The 19,727-nt window shown below is 38.0% G+C and overlaps 1 protein-coding gene and 1 non-coding gene across 4 annotated transcripts in view; both read left to right on the plus strand.

The window, feature by feature from the left end:
• EMCN (endomucin) overlaps positions 1-19,727 on the plus strand; it is a 100,672-nt gene that overhangs the window by 61,076 nt on the left and 19,869 nt on the right. For 2 of the 3 annotated variants that reach the window (XM_059664546.1, XM_059664556.1), the window contains exon 5: positions 6,026-6,064. The exons of the other annotated variant lie outside the window; for it this stretch is intronic. In XM_059664546.1, coding sequence (XP_059520529.1) covers positions 6,026-6,064 — 39 coding nt within the window. The remainder of the gene's footprint in view (positions 1-6,025; positions 6,065-19,727) is intronic. 3 annotated transcript variants of the gene reach the window in all.
• On the plus strand, positions 1,382-1,541 carry LOC132224954 (U1 spliceosomal RNA). Its single transcript, XR_009450772.1, has one exon. It is a non-coding gene; the product is annotated as a U1 spliceosomal RNA (small nuclear RNA).

Genomic DNA, 19,727 nt, shown 5'->3' on the forward strand with positions numbered 1-19,727 from the left:
AATATAAAGGGGAAAATCTGGCTGTTGTTAAGTAGAAATGAATAACACTTATAAGTAATCAGTAGGTTATTAAGTAGGAGTTAATTGCATTTGTATATAACAAGTAGTTCCTCATATGTTTCCTTTTGCATAATTCTTATTTGAATATGGAGTTGATTTCTACACAAAAAGCATAGATAATTGTAGACATTTTAGATATATTCCTGGATGAACATTAGAATAGCCTGTTGTCTAAAAAATTACACAAAGTCATGCAATTTTTAAGACAAGATACCCTTTTCAAAATAAAAATTGTACATTCTAATCATGTCAAGAGGAACTTAGTTTATTGGTTATAAATAATGATTCTGAAGTAAGATTTCTTAGAGTCAAATAATAGCACAACCATTTGTTTACTTAACTTCTCTGTACCTCAGTTTTCTCATCCACGAAATATTTTATAATGATGTTATGCCCATCTCAGATTCTTGTGAAGATCAAAAGAGATAAAAACAGTGTATGGCAGGTAAACACAATAAATTATAGCCCCTATTAATAATAATCCTGCAAAAGCCCGGCATTGTTGGTATTGATGACACCAGTTTCACAAATAAAGAAGCAGGTTCAGAAGATTAAATAACTTGGCCAAGCTTAAATTAAGAAGATGAAATTCAAACCCTCTTTTTCTTGCCTCAAACCCCTTAAACTTTATTATACTACACTTGTTCTCATTGCAGCTATTTTACATAAAGTAGCTAAAGGAAGTAGAAAACAACTAGCTTTTAATTGGATGTATCATATGCTTGACAAGTAGGTGTTCAATAACTGTAACACAAGAGGTTGGCTGAGTGGCTGATGGCTGACAGACTATAAACCTATGTATGATTCTAACAAGGTTACTGCTCTCCCTGTTGCCCACTATGCTAGACTTAGTCTTGACTTATTCTTGACTCTGTGTGTGTGTGTGTGTGTGTGTGTGTGTGTGTGTGTGTGTTTCCTTCCCCTCACATTTGTATGGTCCTCATTTGTTCTTCCCCTTGTTCTGTGTATAACTATATACAGCTCCCAACTTCTTATTCAAATTCTATACATTCATCAAGGGTCTCTACAAGACTTTACCTCAATATTTTCCACAGCTTAATGAGAGTTGCCAGATATGTGTACTATCTGTACTATTATTTATTTATTTAGTACTTTCTTTAAATTGATGCAACTTTTCTTAAATTTGTTTGAAAAAGAAACCGTTATCTTAAATGCAAAACCAGTTTCACTGGCACAGGCAGGAGCTACCAAAGCACTATAATGCAAGCAAAATAAAATTAAATTCTAGCTAGATTTTGCTGCTTGCCAAAGGCTCTGAGTTTGAGGCTTGTTTGCCCTTGGTTACAAAAAAATAAATCAAATACTTACCTGTAGGGGAGATACCATGATCGTGAAGGTGGTTTCCCAAGGCCAGGCTTATCCACTGAACTCCAGATGTGCTAACCCCTATCATTTCTCCAGATGTGGAAATAAACTGTATCATTTGTGGTCGTGGGGGATTGTGCACTCACTTTCTCCTGAAAAAGAACAAAAAAATCAAGGTAAACCCATGATAGGTATAAATGACATATTTGCATGAAACAAATTTTAAAACTTCCTCATTGAAATCATCAAATAAACTGAAAGAAAGCAAAAGTGGAATAACTTTATAATTGAGTGTTTCGATGTTATTTAATGCCACTTTCCAGTACAGCTTAGAAAATCTCTCATACAGTGCTATGCATCTCATCCTTTGGAAAACATTAATTTATCTGATCTCCCAGACCCATTATTTCTTTTGTGAACGACTTGATTTATTTATGCCACTAATTTGGGAAGTGTATCATAATGTTTTTTATATGCTTCTTAGTTTATAAAATTTCTTGTAGACACATGCCAAAGGAATCCTCAAGATAACAAAGTCTTAGTCACAAGCCATGGTTCAGCAAAAAGAGATATAATCTCACATACAATGACTTGATCCATGCCATGTATTGGAGAATGATAAAGAAAACTTGAATGGTTTATAGCAAATTATTTTAAGCAAATTATTTTAAATTCTTTATCAGTAAAGAATTATATTTGGGAATAACTATTTATTTTTTCTCCTGGACCTGTTAATGATGTTCTGCGTATAACTATATACAGCTCTGTATAGCTGGAAACACAATATCCTTTGTAAGAGAAGACTATTCAGCAACGTTATTTGTTGTATTGTTATTTAAGCTTTCTGTTTTAAAAGCTAATTATTTGAGTTAAAGTTTAGCTTTGTATTAATGAGGATTAAAGTTTAACAGTTTAGAAGTCCATTTGCATTTCTTAAGACTTCAGTATCGTATTAGAAAATCAAATTCAACAAACAGATTTAATTTGCCAACAATCTTAAGCTGCTCATCTTTATTAAACACCTTAATTTGAGAATAGGTCAAAAGGGTGCACTAAACTCATTCGCTATTCAACTTGACTCACTTCCTCTGTAGATCAGATCTTGGCCCTTTCTCAACACACATGTGTATTCTGAAAAGTATAAATAAAAGACAGGAATAATTATAGTTATCTTCACTTTTGGTTAATCCCCATAACTTAGCCATGTTCACAGCATTCACCTCTATTATGCTTTTATACCCATAGAACTGACTTCAAATTTGAAAGTGGTATGCCTATGGAAACACAGTATTTCTTCAGAATAATTCTACTTGCTTTCAGAAAAATAGTACTATTTCAATATTGATTAAATATTTAAGTTTTGCAGGATTTTGTCCTCAGAATAACAATATATTCATTCATATATAAAAATATGGTCATCTTAGGACTCAATATATATCCAAAGATTGAATTGGTAGATGTATTTTTTTAAATTCTGCTACACCTTAAAACATAGTTACTTTTATTTTATATAAGTTTTAACAAGTTCTAAAATTATTATACATTTTTGAAGGCTGAAAGAAAATACACAACTGAAGGTTAGTCAGAAGGTTTTCTCTCATACAAATTTAAACATTTTTCATTCTTCATGCAGTCTATCAGCAAGAAAGGTTATGACCTGATATTAATAGCCAGAGAAACAAAGGGTTTTTGATTGGCTTTGTATTCTAAGCCTCTAGCAGCTGATAAATATTTTATCTGCATCTTCCACATACAGCATTATGCCATGTTCAAAAGTATTTTAACTAGTTTTCTAATGTTGGACTTAATTACATAAACTTTCCTTTCAGAATAGTTTAATGGAAGAAAAGCTGTCTCTTTTAGTAAAAGGAGATGGACACTAGAACCAACAGGCCTGACTTTTAATCATTGTACCCCCTTGAGAAAGTAGTTTTACTTCTCTCAGAAAATGTTTTCAAGTTTCCAAATGAGTATCTCTCTTGTAGACATCAACAAATAATATATGGCACTGATCATAACAGTTGCTTTAAAAATGGTAGCTATGATTATCCAACTAGCCATTTTAAATAAAGCATTAATTTTCCCTTAAAACTAAATTTAGGTAAATATAATTAGCCTTAACTATTAATAATAATAGTAAAATAATAATAATAATTAATAATTATTATTATTATTATTATTTATTATTATTATTTTCTACCCTCATTTGTTCATTCCATATCAGTGTGTTTTTTTACTGAGATCTATTTTGCCATGTCCTGGTGGTGGGCACTGGAACTGTGGCTTGATTGAAAAACGTAATCTTGGATGGATCTAAAGGGTATTATGCTAAGTAAAATAAGTCGGGCAGAGAAAGACACATTCACTATGATATAACTTATATGGAGAATCTTAAAAACAAAACAAATAAAAAAAAAACAGAAATAGACTCATAGAAACAGAAAACAAACTGATGGTTCCTGGAGGAAGGTAAGTGGGGGAGTGGGTGAAAAAGGTGAAGGGATATAAACTCTCAGTTATAAAACAAATAAATCATGGGATACAATGCACAGCGTAAGGAATATAGTCAATAATGTTGTAATGACTGTATGGTGATAGATAGTTACTAGACTAGACATATCATGGTGATCACATAGTAATGTATATAAATGCCAAGTCACTGTTGCACACTGAAAATTATAACATTACATACCAAGTAGACTTTAATTAAAAAATAGAAATCTCTGTCCTCATGGAGTTTACATTCTGACAACAATTTTTTTTTAAATAAAGTAAATGTTACTGTAGCAATGAAAGTACTGTTGAGCAAATGAAGCAGAGTGGTGGACTAGTATGAAGAGAAAAGAGGACAACTTTAGATAAGGTGGTGGGAGGAGACCTCTTTGAGTGGTGATATCTGAGCAGAGTCGTGAAAGGTAGAAGGAAGCCAGTGTTAGCCTGAGAGAACATGAGGTACAGAGGAGAACAAGCCAACAAGCCCGAGGCAGGAAGAGACCCGTGACTTTGATCTAAACAGGGGCTGACTGGTTGGAGATGAATTGAGGAGCGAGGCAGGGGCCACCTCCTGTAAAGACTTGCCAGCTGTAGCAAGACTAGGGAGCTATTGAAGCAGCCAAATTTAAGTTTAAAAAGGTTTTTCTAGGTGGCCATTATTGCAGGTGTCAAAGGGAGAAATATGGGTTCCAGATGAATAGTAGCCAATTAAGTGGTGAGCGATAGTTGAAATATAACTTGAAGCTAGAGCTGATGGTGGTGACAAAAAAAAGAGAATCAAGAAAGGCCACTACTTTTTGTCTTGTATGGGGGGTGAGGGGGGGTAAGGGGGCTAGGGGGAAGGTGGGGAGAGAGAGGGGGCAATAGTACTATGCATTGAACCAAGGAGGGGGGGGTGTAATTTAAGAATATCAGTCAAGTAAGGTACAAAGAAAGCAAATGGATACTTTAAACATTTATTATTGGGCTTCTATTTGTTTCAAAAATATTTTCTATATTTTCCACATGGCAAGAATTGTTTATGGTGAATATACTCAAAGTTGCTGAAGTGAACTTTATCATTCCCTCAAGTAATCTGAACTGTAGAGAGCTCCTCTGCACTGTATTTACTTTGAAGGAATTCCCTAAATGTCAAAGGCATCTGCCTGAACCTTCCTGAGTCTTTCCCAGGTCAAGAATCATATCCTACTGGACACAGACACTTGGCAGCCCCACACAGAAAGCACCTGCCGAAGGACCGCTAGTTGTGCTACCTTAATGCATTCAAGATGTGAGATTGTTCTAGACCAGTGATGTTCTAGAGCTCGGCGTGTCAGCATTTGAAAAACCCTAACTTAACTCGGGTGCTGTGTCACATATACAAATTTTTTGATACTTTTAACCATAGTAAAACAAAGATGTATATTTTTGATATTTATTTTATATATTTAAATGCCATTTAACAAAGAAAAATCAACCAAAAAAATGAGTTTGCGTGTCACCTCTGACACGCATGTCATAGGTGTTCTAGACCAGGGGTGGGAAAACTTTTTGACTCGAGGGCCACAATGGGTTCTTAAACTAGATCGGAGGGCCGGAACAAAAGCATGGATGGAGTGTTTGTGTGAACTAATATAAATTCAAAGTAAACATCATTACATAAAAGGGTACGGTCTTTTTTTTTTTTTTTTTTTTTTTTTTTTTTTTTTTAGTTTTATTCATTTCAAACGGGCCAGATCTGGCCCGCAGGCTGTAGTTTGCCCACGGCTGTTCTAGACTCTCTAAAGCAGGATTCAGCAAATTGTGGCCTACAGACTAAATCCAGTCCTCGCCTGTTTTTCTAAGTACGGTTTCACTGGAACACAGACACACCTATACTTCAGGTATGATGTGTGGCCGCATTCTCACTACAGCTGTAAAGTGAGGTAGTTGCTACAGAGACATGGGCCACAAAGTCTAACCTATTTACTAAGTAGCCCTTTAAGTCAAAGCTGACTGACCCCTGCTCTAAAGTATCTTTTAACCATGAAGCCTCATGTTATTATTTAAGGGAAAGCAAATCTCAGATGAGCTAAGTTCTATATTCATTTACCACTTTAAATAATTATGAGTAGATCCGATACTCAGCATTTTATTTTAGTGATTTTCTTTTTTCTTTCCTTTAAAGCTGAAAATCAGAGTTCAGTCAATACAACAGAAAGGCCAGGTAAGTGAATGTTTTTATCCTCTGAGGATGTTTGTGTGTAAAATCCCCAAAATAAGACAAAATATGTCAACCAGTTTGAGGGCAGGGTGAAATAGTCCAGGGAAAACATTATATAGCAACTCAGATGTTTATTAGAGCGCAGGTTTAAAAATAAAAGCAGGCCAGGGGAACACACAAGAATGTGCTTGAATATTCTGTGGCTTTAGTGAGTGGAACCAGCCCTGGTATGTGGATGAAGCCTGTGGGATTGTCCTCTGACCAGAACCTGCTTTTCCTGGTCTGTTTCTATGGTTGGCATGCCCTCTCCCAGAAGTATAGTGTGTCTATGAGCTGTCTCCTCTGTATTTCCTAACAAAGCCTGGTCCTGGCATACAAAGAGATGATGTTATAAACCACAGTTAACAGCCTAAAATGTTGTCACGCCAAGACGTGCTCATGTTTTGCCATCCTTAGTTTTAAACGGAATGAATTTCAGATGATGGGACAGCAGGAACTGAGAAAGATAACTGGGTAGGGAAAGATGGTAACGTTGAATCTTCCCATTGTTTCGAAATCAAAAATTATTTGGTGGATTTTTATCTTCTTACATTCTATCTGGTACTTTACTAAATGACAAGTCTCTTAGGTTCTCAATCCTGGTCACCTCTGGTATTTATAAAATTAGAAATATGTGAAATAAATATACAAGATCATGTAACTTTTGTAAAAATCAGAAAAATAAAGCCATGAAAATTTTAAGTGAATCTAATAACATTTTCATAGCAAATGGCCTAAATAATCATAATTTACCTTCTACTTTTAATGTTCAAGGAATTCAAAACTGAAGTGATTATGCTTTTAACTTTTAACTATTTATTTTCTATATATCTCATGAATGAAGAGTTTATTTTTATATTATTAGTTCTCTGTATCTCATCTCATCACCACATTTGCATTCTCATCTCCATTGACATAGTCTGGAAATGCACTCGAAAGAGCACTGGAAACAGCCTAGCAAAACCAAACATACAGCAGTCCATCCAGGCAAAGAGCGCGGCTTGGCTTTGCGTTTGGTGATGCTGTGCAGGTCTGGAGAAGTCCTTCCCTCTGGTCCACGGACTGGCTCTCCTAGAAGAGCTGTAGAGGGGGAACTGGGAAGCTGCGGAAAGCCTCAGCTCTTTTTAAGGAGGGACTGAGCATCCTTTCTTTTGTTTAGAAAAGTTCCTTTTGTTTACAAAATGCCAGCTTTAGCTATAATTGATTTTTAAATGTAATGAATAGCTCATTTAGAATATTTTAATTTTGAGTTATGGAAACAAATTCTCCTAAAACAGACAATAAAATGAGCCAAGGATTTGAATAGTGGACTAGAAAGAAATGACACTAATTTCACAAGCCACAAGAAAAGTCAGTCTCAAGTTTCAGATATATGTTGTGGCTAAAGACTAAATCAAGATTCACTAAAAAATAATAATAATAGCATTTATTAACAAGGTATTCATTTAAACCTCTGTTAACAGCTGTAATTGTGTTTATTTATTTAAAAGGTTTGATTATATATATTATCAAAAATGTTCAAATATCAAATTTGTGAAATATTCACCCATATGATCAAGGAGAGGGACATTTAAAAACAATATTTCTTCTTTAGGTAGAAGCTGAGGTATTGTTGTGGGATTGCCTTCTGACCAAAGATCAACCCACAGAATTGTTAATACTGCTTCTTTTTTTAAAAAAATAAATATGAGTTAATATGCATGTGTTTGACTAGATCATACATATTTATCATATTTGATTTTTTTTCATATTATGCATCCAGCTTTAATTTTCTTGAAGAATGATGTTTTTACCACCCCTTTCAAAACCTATTAGTAAGGATCAAGAAACTGATGATTGTTTTATATAGGATCTTTTTTTGGAAATCAAAATAAGTAAGACAACTCTACAGAAAGTGTGAATTATAAGATATTATACACAAAAATGATGTTTAATATTATATAATAAAGATAAAAGAAAGGTAGTCGTAGTTATATGGAAATGATTGATACAGGTCTGAAGACATATCCATTCATTTTATTCAATAGTATGCAGTAGACAGCTATAGTTAACAATGCTAAGGATGGAGAAGTCATGCTCAATGTCTAAAGCATGCAGGGAAGTCCAACTTAAACTTCTCATTGTAACAGATCTGATAAGACTTCAAATTTAGTATGATACCCTGCTAAATATACAGAATAGTATGTTCAGCCAACCATTACTGAGGCATTCAGTAATATGGAAGCTGCCATTAAGTTTCCCAAGGAAGACTGGTCAGCATCATAAATAATTCTAAAATTCTAGTAGTTGTGTAGGTATAAAATGATAGACAAGTTTCAGATGACCTAATGTTAAGATTGATTGAGGGAAACATGTTTTTCTTTAAGTTGTGGTTGTGTTATACATTGAATATGGGAAAAGCAGTTTAAGAAAGATGAGGAAAGGGTTTATGAAAAAGTGACCTTCTAGCTGCCAGATTATTCTGCCTATTCATTTTCTGTGAGTTCAGAGTTCCTAAGGATGTGGAAAGATCCACTATAAAGTGATGAAAGGCTGTTTATTACTTAGCGACTTCACGTGGCTATTAAAAGTTTAAGCAATGATGGAATTCACTTTTCTTTAGCGTTATCATTTTTTCCACAGACTTGTCCTTGTAAATAAACCTCTTTATTTCCTTGATAAAAGACCTCAGCTCTGAAGAAAAATGGACATACATGTTTCAGTGTATTAGGAAAGAAATAAGCCATTTGCCCTTAATTTTGTGGAAAGTACAATTATATTAGTTGGGATTCTCCAGAGAAACAGAATAAATAGGATAGATAGATGATAGATAGATAGATAGATAGATAGATAGATAATAAATAGATAGATAGATAGATAGATAGATAGATAGATAGATAGATAGATAGATAATAGATAGATAGGTAGATACAGATAGATTAATTATAGAGGCTGAGAAGTCCCAAGATCTGCAGTCAGCAAGCTGGACGCCTGAAGACCCAGGAAAGTTGACAGTGTCATTCAGTCTACATGCAAAGGCCTGAGAACCAGGAGACCCAATGGTACCAGTCAGAAAGCCAGCAGGTTTGAAAATAAAGAAGAGCCTGTATTTCAGTCTGAGTCCAAAGGCATAGAAAGACCAAAGTCCCAGCTCAAGGCAGTCAGGCAGGAAGAGTTCCTTCTTACTCAAGAAGGATCAGCCTTCTTATTCTTGAATTGGATTCAACCAATTAGATAAGAACCTACATTGAAAGGCAATCAGCTTTACTCAATGACTGATTCAAATGTTAATCTCATCCAAAAACACAATCACAGACACACACAGTGTAATGCTTGACCAAATATCTGGTCATCCCAAGGCCAAGTCAAGTTAACACATAAAACTAATCCTTACAGAAGTATTCCTATAGTGACCAGCACACCTCGTGAAGGGTTTCATTGTACCTATTTTCTTCACTTTCCTTCATTGTATTTTAGAAGTCCTACTGCATTGTAGATATTAATTTTTTAAAAAATTTTTATTTATCGATTAAGGTATTACATATGTGTCCTTATCCCCCCACTGCCCCCCCCCCACTCATGTCCTCACTTCCCTGTTGTCTCTGTCTATTGGTTAGGCTTAAATGCATGCATACAAGTCCTTTGGTTGATCTCTCCCCCTCACTCCCACCCTCCCCTACCTTCCCTCTGAGGTTTGACGATCTGATTGATGCTTCTCTGTCTCTGGATCTATTTTTGTTCATCAGATTATGTTGTTCATTATATTCCACAAATGAGTGAGATCATGTGATATTTATCTTTCTCTGACTGGCTTATTTTGCTTAGCATAATGCTCTCCAGTTCCATCCATGCTTATGCAAATGGTAAGAATTCCTTCTTTTTTTACCACAGCGTAGTATTCCATTGTGTAGATGTGCCACAGTTTTTTAATCCACTCATCTGCTGATGGGCACTTAGGCTGTTTCCAAATCTTAGCTATGGTGAATTGTGCTGCTATGAACAAAGTGTTCTCCTTTTCAAAAGCCAATGGTCAGGTTTGGTGGTACTTATATCTGTTCTGGCTTCTGATTTTCCATCAAAATTAGTATCTATGAACCCCATGGTTCATCCTGTCATATTCGTCCTGTCATATTCACTGTGCTCAGCACCCTGTGCAATTCCAGTGGATTGGTTGCTGACTTCCAGGAATTCATATAAAGTGAAGCACGAATCATTCTATGCAGATGATTATTTACCTGAGTATTCTAATGTTGAATGACAGATTCTTGACACTATTATTCAGTTAGGATCTACTCAAGCTAAAAATACACCTAAAACCAAAGCAATATCTAGAGGTGTGCTGTTGTTTTTGAACTTGGAAATTTTATGATGCTTGAAAGATAAGTTGAGAATAAGAACTCACTGATGTAATGGGAACTATACCAATATTTATGTGGTAGGGAGCGTCTGCCATAAACTTCCACTTAGGAAATTATATAAATCTGGCTATGGCTAAGTGGTTTCTCCTCTGGTTCAGAGATCTGCTGAGTTTCTAAGACATGCTCTGCACTGTTCTTGTGTCTCTCCAGTTCACACTGAAAGGCCATAAACTCAGTCTCAACTGATTAGCTGCTCAGCATTCATTTTAAGAACCAATATTTTCAACTGTGGGTATCATTATGGGTGTGTGCTCCTCCAATAAGTTCTACAGTGTGTTTTATTTCAATACATTAAGAATATCTGTCTCCTTGTATGCACCTGCATGGTCTGGTTTGGCCTGTTGAAGGAGAGAGGTGTTCAATTTATCTTGAAGGAAAGAATACATTCTCGACAGGAGCCTAAATTGAAATAGATTATATTTCATGTAACAAAAATAAGAGGCTTGTACTTGTAACTCATTCCTACTGAAATGCAGCAGCTTAGGCAGCATTGGGCTGCGGTTGACTCCACAGGCACTAGAGTCTGAACTCAAATCCTGCTTCTGCCACTTACTTGCTGTGTGACCTTGAGCGAATTATTTCTCTATGTTTCACTAAAATGCAAATATTAACAATACAATAATTAAATGAGTTAATATTTGTAAAACATGTAGAATAATGTCTGGCACATAGTATCCAGGGCTTGAAAACAAAATCTCTTTTAATATTTTTATGTCCATATTTTGGATCACTTGCATTCACATTCTCAGAAAGCATATGGCACAGTTACATATTGAAAAGCTTCTCAGTGTTTTCAGGCCATACTATCCAAAGTGTGAATCTGAGTTAAGATGATGTATCTATGTTTAGGGAGGGGTGAGAACATTCTAAACCTTTCAGAATGCTGAGAAAAATGTAATTGATCACTGAGAATGATGCCACTAACAAGTAAGATAACTCAACTCAATCCAAATGCCATATATATATATATATATATATATATATATATATATATATATATATATATATATATTAATAAAAGGGTATATGCTAATTAGACAGGGCCTACTGGCCATCTTCCAGCAGTTGGGGGGGGGGGAGATCAGGCCAGCAGGGGAGGGCCATTGGGGGTAAGATCAAGCTGGCAGAGGAGGGTCATTGGGGGTGAGATCAGGCCTACAGGAGAGGGCAGTTGGGGGCAACCAGGCTGGCAGGGGAGGGCAGTTTGGGGCAAGATCAGGCCAGCAGGGGAGAGCAGTTGGGGGTGATCAGGCAGGCAGAGGCATTGGGGGCGAGATCAGACCGGCAGGGGAGGGAAGTTAGGAGCGATCAGGCAGGCAGGCAGAAGCACTTAGGGGCGATCAGGCAGGCAGGCAGAGGCAGTTAGGGGCAATCAGGCAGGCAGGCAGGTAAGTGGTTAGGAACCAGTGGTCCCAGATTGCAAGAGGGATGTCCGACTGCCAGTTTAGTCCTGATCCCTGTGGCCTAAACCGGCAATCAGACATCCCCCAAGGGGTCCCCGATTGAAGAGGGTGCAGACTGGACTGAGGGAACCTCCCTCCTGCACAAATTTCATGCACCATGCATCATGCACTCATGGAGGGAGGGAGGGAGAGAGAGAGAGAGAGAGAGAGAGAGAGAGAGAGAGAGAGAGAGTAATGGAAAGGAAACCAAGAGAGTTTTGAGTCATACTTGGCTTATGGCTTATGGCTTAGCTCTTTCACTATTGTCAGATGAGTTACCTTATCTTTCTGAGACACAGTATCTTTCTTTAAAGCACAGGATTAAAATGATTAAGAATAAGTTGAATTAACACATATGGGAGTAATTAGCACAGTACCTCACTCCTTCTTTGTATATTGGACATACTTTTCTGTAAATTAATAATAAGTCATATTCAAATCACAAAGTAAAAATACATCTTCCTTCTTCAATATATATTTCTATAGACTTATCATCTAAAGTAAATAAAACTCCATTCACAGCTTTTACTGGGTTAGAGGACATTGTTACCTCAGATTAGTCACATTGATGGCCCAGAGCAAAGTAAAAGAAATTTGAGATAAAACTTTTTCTTGCATTACTTTAAGAACACAACTATGTCAGAAAAGATCGCCTTTCATATTTTGCCCATTAAGTAGATAGGGTGTGCCATCATGGGTGAAAATACATTCTAGCTATGACAAAATCTGTATTGAAAAGAACCTTGACAAGAATCTAAAATCTTCGAGCTAGAAGAGACTTCAGGGATCATATCAGCATGTTCTTCACCCAAAACACAGGCTGGTACCAACTACGCTCATAGCATTTATTGTCTGCAACACTTATGTGCCACTTCCTTCTGTAATAGACCATTTTCCTCTATGATAACAAAAACCTAGAGTAGACCATGCTTCCTTTCCCTGAGTGTCAGAATCAATTCTTATTGCAATGCCAGCAACTGTATTAACTTTTAGAAGGAGCCTGTTTGTTTCTTCCATTTGCATTTGTTCCATTTCCTATTTCTATTTTATTCACTTTATGGCATATGTCATTGCTTACATTCCTCAAATCCTTCTTGTTAAGAGTTAGTTTATAAGTAAGAGTCAATAAACAATAACATAGTCTCTCCTATTTTTATCCCTGAAATATTGTTGTCTTACTAATTTTCTCTTCACATCTATCAGCGTTGGGCTATGCTTCTCACCTTCCCTGCTATAAGTCCTTAATCTCTTCTACTCTGCTGTATTTCCTTCAACTCTTAGACCCAGAGTTATATCTATTTTTTTCTGTTATTGCAGAATGAATGAATAAACTAATGATACCATAATTTTACATATATAACAGGCCTAAATTAAGATTAAAAATGTAATCTCATTAGTACACTTAGTCTTCAACAGCAGTCCCTTTTGCTGACAAAAATGCATGCATTCCGCAAAGACTTGTGGACCTTACTTCTGGACAGTATTTTAGCATTTGGAAACATCAGTGAGCAAAATAAAGATTCTTGCCATCAAGCATTTTGTATTTTGGTATGGGAGAAAAATTATGCTAACTAAATATATTAATTAACTAAATTATATAGTAAGGTAAAAGGTGATAAGTGCTATGAGAAAGAGAAGGTGTAGAGGGGTTTAGGAAGGAGGGATCTTAAGTTCTGGAGAGATGCTATTTGCATATTGAAAAAAGTGATCAGGTAAGCCTCCCTGGAAAGAAGTGAGCCACCTAATCAGTGGGGGAAGAGCATCCAAGCAGAGATTGAATTTGAGGAGATGTTTGGTATGTTTAAGAAACTGCACCAAGGAAGTGGGCAGAGAGAGAGAGGAAAGCCAGGGGATTGGCTGGATACATTACCCAGGGCTACTGTAAAGACTTTGGTGTGTTTTTTTGTAAGTGGAATGGAGAGACATTGGGGATTTTGAGCAGAGAGGTGATATGATCTGACTCATGCTTCATAAGTGTAACGTGAGATCTGAGCAGACACTGTCCAGTGAAGCAAGGATACATTTTCCAGGAGCCAGATGATAGTAGCTTAGTCTGAGGTGCTCTCAGGGTAGACAGCATGAAGTCTCCAAATCCTGGATGTATTTTGAAAGCTCATCCAATAGATAGCTTTGATGATTGTGTGTGGGATAGGATGGAAAGATATGAGTCAAAATAGCTTCTAAAGTCTTTGGCCTGAGCAATTGAAAGGAATGATTGTCATCAGCTAAGATGGGAAGGCAGTAGATAAAGCAGAAGTCCCAAGTTTGGACATATTTGGCTTTAGATTTTTATTATTTTCTGAAAAGTCAACTGGATTTATGAAGCTAGAATTTAAGAAAAAAAATTTAGGCTACAAATATTAATTTGGGGTCATTGGCATTGATCATTGTATTTAAACCTTAATATTGAATTTAATCACCAAAGAAATTAGTGTAGCTATAGATGAGGAACAAGGACTAAGTCCTGGGCCCTCCAAATCTGTGAGTCAAAAAGAAGAGAAGGAATCAGCTAAAGAGACTAAGAAGAATAGGCCACGAGGTAGGAGAAAAAGAAATAGATTGTGCTTTACTGGGAGCCACATGAAGAAAACGGGTTAAGGAGAAGTGAAAGATTTAGCTCCAAATACTGAAAAGTTCTTTTTAAAATGGAACAGGAATCCATCAAATTGCAATTAGAGACCTGTTCCAATTATTTTTAAATAATTGAAAGTGATTAATTAATTCAATTGAATTTACCCTTCAGACACATTGAATGTACACATGTCCCAAAAAAGTGTAGAAAACATAAGAGAAATAAGACTAGAATACAGTTTTACTTTTTTTTTTACACTAGCATGTTTTTTTCTCTACTGTCTCTCACACTTATTAATTACTATGTATTATTTGACTGCCTCTAAGGAAGGTTCCAGAAGACCATCAGAGACTCTTTCAGTCCAAGTCCCTTCTTCCAGGAAAAGCCTGCTTTCATGCTCTTGCCAGGCTCAATCACTGGGTGGGAGCTGTCTGGGGAAGGCATGGCTTCAGCCCAAACATAGGGATGGAATTTAGAGAAGAGGTGGGGAACCTTGGTCAATTACACTGTTTCTAGTTGGCGTTCTGTGAGGTGCATTTTCATAGCCACCTCAGGTGCTGGGACATCAACAAGGTCTTCTGTCTTTAAAGCTCCCAATCATTTATCTAGTAATTAGTTTATAGCACAAGCTAAATATGTACCACTGTCAGACATCAATGGCATAAATCTGCAAACATATTATTATAACAGTTTTAGTTCTGAGGCTCTCTTTATAATAATAGACCTTGTTCTGAGGGTCCCTGCCTCAAACAGCTAGCTCCAAGTTCTGGCCCAAGCTTGCAAATTGGATTTAAATCATGACACAACATATCTGCAATTTAATAAGCAATACAATCACCAAAATTCAGGGTTCAAGAGCAAACCCATATAATCTAAGAGTGCCATCCATTCCAATTTTCCCCATTCCTGACTAGAGCAAAGAAGCATCTGAAAACATAGAGGTTTGGTGTATTTTTACACTTAAAATTTTGGAGAAAATTAGGTAAATTGGCTTCGGTTGAAAGATACAACTCTCCAATGGCCTAATCCTATCTAATAAAAGAGAAACATGGTAATTGGCGTACGACCGCTACCCTTCCCATTGGCTAATCAGGGTGATATGCAAATTAACTGCCAGCCAAGATGGCGGCCGGCAGCCAGGCAGCTTGAAACTAACAGGAGGCTTGCTTGCTTCAGTGATGGAGGAAACCAACGTTCCCCGCCTGCCTTGCTGGCCTCTGAGCCTGCAGTTTAAGAAACATTGTAACAAATATAGAAGCTAAACAAAACCCCAGAAACCTGCTTTCAGCTGGCTGGGATCTCAGAGCTGGAGTTGATACAGAGTTTCGATTATAGAACCGAAACAAACCAGATACCTACTTTCAGCAGCTGAGGCCTCAGAGCTGGAGCCTCAGAGCTAAAGGTGGCCCAGAATAAAAAAAAAAAAAGAAAAGAAAAAAAGGAGCAGTTGGGAGCTTCAGTCCCAGCCTGAAAACAGCCCTCAGCCCCTCACCCAGGCTGGCCAGGCACCCCAGTGGGGACCCCCACCCTGGTCCAGGACACCCTTCAGGGCAAACCAGCCAGCCCCACCCATGCACCAGGCCTCTATCCTATATAGTAAAAGGGTAATATGCCTCCCATCACCGGGATCAGCGGAGCCACGAGGCCTCCTGGCACCGGGATCAGCATGACAGGGGGCAGCGCCCAAAACCCCTGATTGCCCTGCGGCTCTGTGTGTGACAGGGGGCGGGGCCACAACCTTCCTATCCGCCCTGCTCTGTGCCTGATACGGGGGAGCTCCCCAACTCCCTGATCGCCCTGCAGCTCTGTGTATGACAGGGTGTGGCACCCCAACCCCCTGATGGGCCCTGCTCTGTGCGTGACGGGGTGAGCTCCCCAATCCCCCTGATGGGCCCTGCTCTGTGCGTGACAGAGGGTGGCATTGCAACCTCCCAATCCGCCCTGCTCTGTGAATGACAGGGGGCGGTGCCCCAACTCCCCAGTCGGCCCTGCTCTGAGCCCGACCAGGGGCTGCACCTAGGGATTGGGTCTTCCCTCTGCCACCCGGGAGCAGGCCTAAGCCAGCAGGACGTTATCTCCCGAGGGGTCCCAGACTGCGAGAGGGCACAGGCCAGGCTGATGGACTCCCCTTTCCCCCCCGAGCGCACAAATTTTTGTGCACCGGGCTTCTAGTCATAATATAATAGGATATTATAAGAGAATAAACTAATAAAATATAATTTAAGTCATTTATGTAATTTATAATCATCTATACCAGTGGTTCTCAACCTTCCTAATGCCGCACCCCTTTAATACAGTTCCTCATGCTGTGGTGACCCCCAATTTCATTGTTCCAAATTGAACATAATTAAAGCATAGTGATTAATCACAAAAACAATATGTAATTACATATGTGTTTCCCAATGGTCTTAGGTGACCCCTGTGAAAGGGTCGTTCGACCCCCAAGGGCTCATGACCCACAGGTTTAGAACTGCTGATCTATACTAATAAAAGGGTAATATGCTAATTAGACTGGACATCTTCCGGACAAAGCCACAGTGGCAGGGGCCAAGGCAGAGGCGGTTAGGGGAGATCAGGCAGGCAGGCAGGCGAGTGGTTAGGAACCAGCAGTCCTGGATTGCGAGAGGGATGTCCAACTGCTGGTTTAGGATTAGGCCTAAACCAGCAGTCGGACATCCCCCGAAGGGTCCTGGATTGGAGAGGGTGCAAGCCAGACTGAGGGATCCCCCCCTCATGCAAGAATTTCATGCACAGGGCCTCTAGTATTATCTATAATAATAAAAGCATAATATGCTAATTAAACCAGATAGCTGAAGGACATTCCAGATGTCATTCTAGACGTCCTTCCAGACGACCTTCTGCACAAAGCTGTGGCAGGTGGGGGCCAAGGCAGAGGCTGCCACCACAGCAGGCATGGACTGAGGCAGAGGTGGTTAGGAGTGATCAGGTAGTTAGGGGTGATAAGGCAGGCAGGTGAGTGGTTAGGGTCAATCAGACAGGCAGGCAGAGTGACTAGGGGTGATCAGGCAGGCAGGCGAGCAGTTAGGGGTGATCAGGCAGACAGATGAGCAGTTAGGGGCAATCAGGCAGGCAGGCAGAGTGGCTAGGGGTGATCAGGCAGGCAGGTAAGTGGTTGCGGTAATCAGGCAGGCAGGCGAGCACTTAGGGGCGATCAGGCAGGCAGGCAGGTGAGCGGTTAGGAGCCAGCTGTCTGGATTGTGAGAGAGATGTCCTACTGCTGGTTTAGGTCAGACATCCCCCTAGGGTTCCCAGACTGTGAGAGGGTGCAGGCCAGGCTGAGGGACACCCTCTCCTTCCCATGAATGGATTTTGTGCACTGGGCCTCTAGTATATAATATAAAAAGTATCAAGTACTCTTCTAAGCAATTTAAATTATTTTTACTCATTTAATTTGTACAACACTGTGATGTAGAATTATTATAATCACCATTTGTAGATGTGAAAGCTCAGACACAAAGAAGTTAAGTGACTTGCCCAAGATTCCACAGCAAATAAGTGCAACATTCAAATTTGAAAACAGGTACTCAGTCTTGAAAATCCTGATCTTAACCATCTATTATACCTCTCTTGTACTTTCTCTGCCAATACTAGTGTAGTAGTAATGTAGGATCATAAAGTATTAGCAAAATTCACAGAGATTATTAGCTCTGAACACATTGTGGTTCCTGCTATCTTAGTCATGAATGAATTACATTAGACTCACAATTGATGAATTCAGCCAAGACACATAACTGCATTAATATGATCGTGCTAATCGACAGGATTTCTCAAATTGTGAGTTAACTCCCATTAGTGTATCATGAGCAGCATTTTTAAAAGTGAAATAAAAGTGAATAGAAAGAAACAGAAGGCATTACATGTAATAGAGGTAAATTGTAGGGCTGTGTGTGTGTGTGTGTGTGTGTGTGTGTGTTTGTGTGTACTGGATTCAGAAATTATTTATTAAGTAAAGGTTGAGGTTAAAGGGAAAACAAAAAGAAAAAATGTTAGGTCTTTGTTCAAGGACCCAATGAATTCTCCTTTTGAGAAGAGTTAATTCTATTGCCTACCTATAGATCATTATCAATAACAATTGGCACTAGGTCATCAACACAATTTAAATAGGAAAATGGGAGCTTCCTTGGAACTAGATAGATTATAGTTAGAACTGTAGCTGCCACTTAACCTGTCTATGAGAAGGTAATAAAGTAGGAGTCTTGAAAATTAACCCTTGGGAAATCCCAGATGGATTAATGCCATTGGTTATTTTATCAGCCATCTCATACTCTACCAACACAATAGAAAAACATTCATTTTCACTAAAACCCTGGACACTGAAAAAATAAGCTGAAATTCTGAAGGATTCAGCTAGTTCCCCTTCTTTTATTTAATATTCTATTTTTCTGCCTGCCAAGTGCACTAGGCTGACATTTTTCTTTGTTCTTATGGGCATATATCTAGCTTTCTCCCACAGATCTCTTACATGGTATAAACTCTAAAAATTATTCTTCCCCCACAGATGTCAAAAATGCATGAGCATGCAGTGCATGCTGGGCTGTGGGTGGCACAGAAGAAAAGATCCAAGGCAGTCAAACGCAATATCAGTTTCTTTGAGGCAACTATACATGGCCTTGATACTCTTGAGGGGCCATGATTATAAGAGGTGTCTCTTAGTTCAGCCAAGCTGCCAGCTACATTTTACTGCACACTCACTGTAGTCAGAGCTCCATGTGGGGTGTGGTGGGAGTTGTGGTCTTCTCACTCCAGAAACTTGCAGTTCAGTAGAAAGATAAGGCAAACAGGTGTGATGAAAAGATATCACTTTATAGAACAAGAAAAAGTGGATGATTTTTCAAAAATTTTCTAAATTTAATCTTATCCAAAATTTATAAGAATAAGTTCTATACACTTATAAAATATTTGATTACTTGTATTTCTTTGAAATTTATTGAGATTTGTTGGTTTTGAATTGTATATTTTTATTTATTTTTTGTTTCAGTCCTTCTAACTGAAGATGGCAAATGTTGACTTAAGCAAATAAATATAATTATAATAAATTTAATTTACAGTTCTTTGAAAGAAAAGATTATGGGCTGTGGTAAAAATGTAACCAAGCAGCAGTTACTCTAGATAAGCCACATAAATGTAAACCACTGCTGAGCTTTAAAGATGAAAACAAAGGATTTTTTTTATTTTCCCCCAACTTTTAACCATAG

The sequence above is a fragment of the Myotis daubentonii genome, chromosome 1, assembly GCF_963259705.1.
Source record: "Myotis daubentonii chromosome 1, mMyoDau2.1, whole genome shotgun sequence".
NCBI classification, from domain to species: Eukaryota; Metazoa; Chordata; class Mammalia; order Chiroptera; family Vespertilionidae; genus Myotis; species Myotis daubentonii.